The sequence below is a fragment of the Agrilus planipennis genome, unplaced genomic scaffold (genome assembly GCF_000699045.2).
Source record: "Agrilus planipennis isolate EAB-ADULT unplaced genomic scaffold, Apla_2.0 scaffold242, whole genome shotgun sequence".
NCBI lineage: Eukaryota > Metazoa > Arthropoda > Insecta > Coleoptera > Buprestidae > Agrilus > Agrilus planipennis.
The window spans coordinates 83,435-90,995 of record NW_020439006.1 but is presented as its reverse complement, the minus strand read 5'-3'; the positions used below and the strand labels follow the sequence as shown (position 1 = coordinate 90,995).

Here is a 7,561-nt window from a genome sequence, read left to right as displayed (position 1 = left end):
CGACTTTTTTAATTTTCGAAAATACAAAACCTATGAATTTATTAATAAAAGTTTAAATAATAAGGCAATATTAGTTGATATTATTGGAATTTAGAGGCAAAAGTTAAAAGAATTTTCTGGTTTGTGACCAAGCGCCATCTTGCAAAAGTAATAAAATGGTAATTAAGGTGCTTTTTCAAAATTGCCAAGAGAAAAAATATGATCAATCGCTAGTATTGATTGTAAATATTACGTTGAAAACAAATTCTGGTCGCCAACCTATGGAAATACCTAACAAAACAGCAGAAAACTTACCTTGAAAATTTCGACGCCATTGCTTCTTCTTGTAACAACTATAAATACGAGGTGGATGAAACAGGAAACGGAAAATCGAAAACCAACAAGCCCCTCCCACTCCCACAATGCAATCGAAATTAAATATCATAAAAAAACCAAAAAAATCCAATTTCGGATTTTCAATTTCGATTGCCTTAATAGATTCAGAAAATAATGATCGAAGTTGTATTTTTAGAAGAAATACACTTTCGAATAACTTACTTTCAGAGATAACCAAAATTTCAACAATGGAAAATCGCCACCAATAAAATCGTCATGATTTTGTTTTTGAACAAGTACCAAGCGAAAAAANTTCTTTGCTGGAGCACAATTAATTAAATAGGCACACCAAAAAGCACATAAAGTTATAAAAGGTCGTTTTGATTAAGGACCAATTCAAGGAAAACATCAAAGGAAAACCAACACCAAAAATGACATGAGTCAGAGGAGGACAAACAGTTTACATTAATTAACACAATAAGCAAGTTGTACATGGCGGATTCACATCTTTTTTTGCTGGAGCACAGTTAATTAAATAGGCACACCAACAAGTACATAAAGTTATGAAAGGTTGTTTTGATCAGGGACCAACTAAAGGAAAACATCAAAGGAAAACCAACGACAAATGACATGAGTCAGAGGAGGACAAACAGTTTACATTAATTAACACAATAGGCAAGATGTACATGGTGGATTCACATCTTTTTTTGCTGGAGGACAATTAATTAAATAGGCACACCAAAAAGTACATAAGTACTAGTCTCTTCATTAATAATTTGCATATTAGTTTGCAATTATTAATTAAATAATACACATAATGTGTAGGCAAACAAATAAATATAAAACTGGAGTTTTAACAGCNTTGTTCTCGCGATGTTGCTCTAATTTTTAAGCCTGATAGCATGTAATTATGGTAGTCTACGACGAGAAAGACCCAACGTCAAACTGTGTAGTGGATTTTGGCACATTAGAGGTCAAAGGGGCAAGGTAACAAGAGTATGTGGACAGAAAACATGTGTCCTTACATAACGAATTACTTTTGTATGCTGCAATGGTTGCAATTGTACCTACTTCTTATAATAAATTATTGCCCAATCTCGACCGAATGTAGTTACATGTTGTAAAGGTTAGTTGTATGTTTTTAACATGAAATCGGCAGAAACAATGGTACTAGGTGCACGGTTGTTTTCTCACGATGTATTATAGGCACAGGTAGTACCATTTTTGAAAGATGAAAAAATCAGAACAGTAAAAGGGGAACATCTCTTTCTTTCGTTAGAAACTATTGACGAAAGAAATCCAAAAATTTTCGAAATTTTTGTTTAGGCAACGTAATCCAAGTGCATCAGACGTCGCTGAACTTATGTGTAGTAAATGGTACTTTTATTGTTTTGTGTTTCCCATAATTTATTATTCTTTCAAAAGTTGCTTAAAACAATTGAACAGCATTCGGACACAAAAATCTCCAGGGAATTAATTAGCCATTGTTTTTTCTTCTGCCGCAATTAAAAAAAGGAGCACTTTTTTCACACAGTTTTAAAATGCATAATATACAGTAATATGTTTACGAAATCATATATTAAAATGTTTTAGTGTGTGGTATTAGCGACTTAGAAACATTTCTTTTTTTGTTGTTGGACTTACAACCCCTACCACTACTACTGTACAAACAACCACATATAACAAAGAAACGGACTAAAAACCCAAAAAAAAAACAAATGCACAAATAAACAACAATTAATAAACCAGTAAATTTATTATTGAACAAATTAGGTACAGTGACAGCATTTTTTTTTTAGTATTGTTAATACGTATATAATTATCTGGCAATCATAGACATAGGTCAGTGTTGAATTTTAGAAAAAGTAGAAGTCATATGCACATGTAAATTAAAAACGATTGTAGTTGAGAGCGGACTTACAACCCTTTTTTTTTTAATTATCGACTTCTGGGATTATAGGGAAATTATCAGCGAATATAGACTACGATAAAAGGACTATGTTTTGGCAGCGAAGTCTCTTTATGAATAATGTGCATGTTAGTTTACAATTTGTCACCAAGAGACCACAAGCCACCAAAACGAACCAATAGGAAGACAAGTGAAAATTAGTAAGAAATCGGAAACAAGAAAGGTGATGGGAAACTGGAGTTTCAATTGTTTTTAAAAAACAATTCGTTATAACAACAACGAAATATCCAAATATGTAGACACAAAAATTAGCAAATAAACATTGCACAAATAAATAAAATATACAGCATACAGGTATACACATAACAGTGTATAAATTGTGAGTGGACTTGCAACCCTTATTTAAAAAACATCGACTTCTGGTATAATAGACAAAGTCAGTCTCTTCATTAATAATTTGCATATTAGTTTGCAATTATTAATTAAATATAATGTACACATAATGTGTAGACAAACAAATCAATATAATAAATAAACAATGTATAAATTGTGAGTGGACTTGCAACCCTTATTTAAAAAACATCGACTTCTAGTATAATTGGAGAACCACATGTATTAGCGTCAGTCTCTTCATTAATAATTTGCATATTAGTTTGCAATTATTAATTAAATATAATGTACACAGAATGTGTAGGCAAACAAATCAATATAATAAATAAACGTAGAGTTTTGTTGAAATGTCACCACAAGCACGACATGCTAGTGTGGGAAAAACAGAAAACGTTGCACAAGAAGAATTGCAGAATGGTGGAGTAAATAGTAAATTAACAGAAGGATGAGTACAAAAACTCGTTAATTGGTGAATAAGACAATGGAAAAGAAACAATCGACGAAAATAAAACAAAAGAAAAAATGAAGACAAATGAAAAAACAACAGATCCTTGATAAACAGAATGGCTTATTAGTTTGCACATTTGTTATATCAAGTCGCCAACGATGAGACAGCACTTGGAGGGACCATCTTCGTCACTGAACGATTGACAACCATAACACAGACCACCCATGACCCATAATAATTACAGGAAATGACCTGACTGGAATCTTGGATAATTCTTCAACTTTTTTGACGAAATAATTGATCATCTGAAACAAAAGAGACATATATTAGTAAAACGAGTTAAAACAATAACAAATAATATTCCTATATATATGTGTGTATAGTATTCTATGTTTTTTTTTAGTGTATGGATTATGTAATGATTTGGTCAATAAAAGTTTAGCTTTACATAATATATTGTAAAGAAATATTACCTATTATATGTTGATGTTTAGATTCATCACCCATTATTGCAGAGGGTCTTTGTGTGTGACAGAAATTTGGCGATTATTGTCTAATTCAGGGCGATAATCCATAATAATTACACGAAATCGTTGTTGTAGGTAATTGGTCATCTAAACAAAAGAAAGATGTATTAGTAAAACAAGCAAAGAAAACAAATAGATAATAAATGTTTCGCTGTAAACAATATAGTAAGGAAATCTTACCTAATATGGGGAATGTTGGGTTGAAACGTGGGGTCTCATCGCATATTTGCAGGCAGGAAATCGTTTTTGTATATGGCGGGAATCCTTTCTGTCGGGGGCACTGTTTTGACTTAATTTTTTCATCTGAAACAAAAGAGAGGGATGTATTAGTAAAACAAGTAAACAAAACAAATAGATAAAAAATGTTTGGCTGCAAATAATATAGTAAAAAAATATTACCTAATATGGGGAATGTTGGGTTGAAACGTGGGGACTCATCACTTTTGTGTATGGCGGGAATCTTTTTTGGGGGGACACTGTTTTGACTTAATTTTTTCATCTGAAACAAAAGAGAGATATATTAGTAAAACAAGCAAACAAAACAAATAGATAATAAATGTTTAGCTGTAAACAATATAGTAAAGAAATATTACCTAATATGGGGAATGTTGGGTTGAAACGTGGGGACTCATCACATATTTGCAGAAAATCGTCTTTGTGTATGGCGGGAATCCTTTCTGTCGGGAACACTGTTTTGACTTAATTTTTTCATCTGAAACAAAAGAGAGAGATATTAGTAAAACAAGCAAACAAAACAAAATATTCTTGAAATATATGAATCTTAAGAATTAGAGGAATGTTGCGGAAAGCACCCTGAATTTGTACAATTTTTTTTCAGGGCGCAACAATTTTAATAGGTTTCTTCGTGCTTCTTACAACATTAGAAGCAAGAAGAGTCCGCGTGAGACCAACATCAGACGAAGAAGACGCCAACGTGCAATACTATTCGGCCCTAGAACCTGATTCAGAGGACGAATCAGAACAAGAACCTAACCAGAGGGTGGTTCTAGTATCTGCAGACCAATACAACGGATATTATGGTCAACCTACAGCAGCCGCCCCCACCAGGTCCTCACCATCGCGGGACAACTACTATCAACCGTCCAGAGGTGCGGCGTACAAGGCCGCGGCGGCACAAAGGCAGCGAGAATCAGCACCCAAACAACCCCCCGTTCAAACCATTAGAAACTACAACAAGGTAAACGACGATGGGTCGTTTACGTTTGGCTACGAAGCCGCCGATGGTAGTTTCAAGGAAGAAACGAGAGGAACCGATTGCGTTGTTAGGGGTAAATATGGATACGTAGATCCTGACGGCAACAAGAGAGAGTTCACGTACGTTTCTGGTAATCCGTGTGATCCAAACGCCCCCAAAGACGATCAAGACGAAGAAGAGAAAGGAAACGGTAGGGATGAAGATGAAAATGTCCCGCAGAATTACCCCGTCAGACCTGTAAGACCTTACAAGCCAATTCCCGTTGTTCCAACCCCCAAACCAGCTGTTGCACTGTTCCAAAATACCTACAGTTCCGAAGAAGAAGAACAACCCGAACCCGAGCAAGTGTTGCGACCAACAATAACGGTAAATGTTAAATAATGGTTCCCAGGTGGGAAGACTAGACTAGAAATCTTCAAATTTTTTGCAGAGTTATCGCACAAGCCCATCGTATCAAACGCAACCCCAGTACGAGACAAGAGAATCCCCAAAGATATACCAAAGGGTGCAACCAACCACCCCGTCGTCGATCATCTATAAACAGAGCATCACGCCCGTGTCTGCGAGCTCCAGACCCAGGTCAACACTGCCAGCAAAGGTCGAGGCACCAGCTACCACCTACCGACCGCAACTTCTCCAAGTAGGAGTGACTCCGGCCCCACCTGTGCTTTATACCAAACAAATTTCGGTTACGCCAAGACCTCACTTCTTACCCTCTAGCACCCCCTCGTCGCTCATCCTACAACCGAGACCCACCTTCGATCTGGAAGCCGAACTCCGGAAATACCAACAACCCAACAACTTTATCGCGAACGAAAACTTATTACCAAAACCCATCAAACCCCACCAAGCTCCAGCTCCTCTGGCACCTTCAAAACCTGAAACCCTAAGTGGAAACCCTGTTTATTCATCCGAATTGGTCTTTGACCCGTCCATTGGACAGTATAAGACCCAGTTGTACCAAACTCTGCCACAAACCCAGGGTAATTTTAAAGTGAGCCAAAATATTCAGCCCTATGTGGAACAGCCGCGACCGCAGTACATCCAGCAACCATCCGTGTTTAGACCTAGACCTGAAATTCCTCCCCAAACCCTTTACAAACAGCAACAATCGGGATTGCAGTTCCAAAATTCTGCAGAATTATTTGCGCAACAGCAAAGAGTGAGAGCGCAGCAACAACAGGCCCAAGCCCAAGCTCAAGCCCAGGCACAAGCCCAAGCAACATCTCCAAGACAGTATTATTTCGTTCAACCCCAGCAGCGATACAACAATGGCCAAATAGACTCCTTCTTAAGAGGGTCTAACATTCAATTTTAAATTGTACCAATAATAAGGTGAGTCATTTTTAATTAATAAATTTTATGATGAACTGATTTAGAAAAGTGATACAAGTGTAGTTAAAAAAGGACGATAATTAGTGTCAGAAAATGTTAATAAGTGTAGTGATTCTTCGAGTTTTAATTTTTCTGACTGGTTTTCAGCTTTTTTCTCTTAAATTTTGAAATAATTTAGACTTTGTGTACCTAATTTGTTCTTTTTGTTTTCTAATTTTCAACCAAAGTATCAATTTCCTTTCTCGTATAACAGCTATTCAAAAGATTTGTTTGCTTATGTGCCATTTTAGGGCGACTCGTTAAACAATTGCTGCTTGCCTGTGTGTTGTTTTCCAAAAATAACAAAATTGTTGTACATAGAGAAAAACAAATGCGTTTCTTTTGTCGTTACCTTTATATCTATTTACCTGTTGTTACCTAAATATAATTTTGTATACTTTTACTTCTCTATTAAACATTTATTTGTAACAATTAAAAACCATTTCGATTTTAGAAAAGTGTAGTTCAATAATTTCAAATTACACATAGATAAATGTTAGCATTAAGCATGTGTAAGTGATATTACTACAGCAATAGCTGCACAATGGAAATTTTTATAAGTTTTCACCTTGTATATACCACATTATACATATGTAATCGAATACAAATAGAAGTCTATTAGTTACGACTTTTTTAATTTTCGAAAATACAAAACCTATGAATTTATTAATAAAAGTTTAAATAATAAGGCAATATTAGTTGATATTATTGGAATTTAGAGGCAAAAGTTAAAAGAATTTTCTGGTTTGTGACCAAGCGCCATCTTGCAAAAGTAATAAAATGGTAATTAAGGTGCTTTTTCAAAATTGCCAAGAGAAAAAATATGATCAATCGCTAGTATTGATTGTAAATATTACGTTGAAAACAAATTCTGGTCGCCAACCTATGGAAATACCTAACAAAACAGCAGAAAACTTACCTTGAAAATTTCGACGCCATTGCTTCTTCTTGTAACAACTATAAATACGAGGTGGATGAAACAGGAAACGGAAAATCGAAAACCAACAAGCCCCTCCCACTCCCACAATGCAATCGAAATTAAATATCATAAAAAAACCAAAAAAATCCAATTTCGGATTTTCAATTTCGATTGCCTTAATAGATTCAGAAAATAATGATCGAAGTTGTATTTTTAGAAGAAATACACTTTCGAATAACTTACTTTCAGAGATAACCAAAATTTCAACAATGGAAAATCGCCACCAATAAAATCGTCATGATTTTGTTTTTGAACAAGTACCAAGCGAAAAAATATAACAAACAGCGAGTATTAATTGCAAATATCGTGTTGAAAACAAATTCTGGCCGCCAACCTACGGAAATACCTAACAAAACAGCAGAAAACATACCTTCAAATTTTCGACGCCATTGCTTCTTCTTGT

General features: G+C 35.0%; 1 protein-coding gene across 1 annotated transcript; it reads left to right on the top strand.

Annotated features, from left to right (window-relative positions):
• Positions 1-4,187: 4,187 nt before the first annotated feature.
• LOC112904887 (nuclear receptor corepressor 1-like) lies at positions 4,188-6,804 on the top strand. Its single transcript, XM_025976042.1, has 3 exons — positions 4,188-4,196; positions 4,428-5,171; positions 5,236-6,804. Exons 1-3 carry the CDS (start codon positions 4,188-4,190, stop codon positions 6,121-6,123), a joined length of 1,641 nt encoding a protein of 546 aa, XP_025831827.1. The 3' UTR covers positions 6,124-6,804.
• Positions 6,805-7,561: the final 757 nt, after the last annotated feature.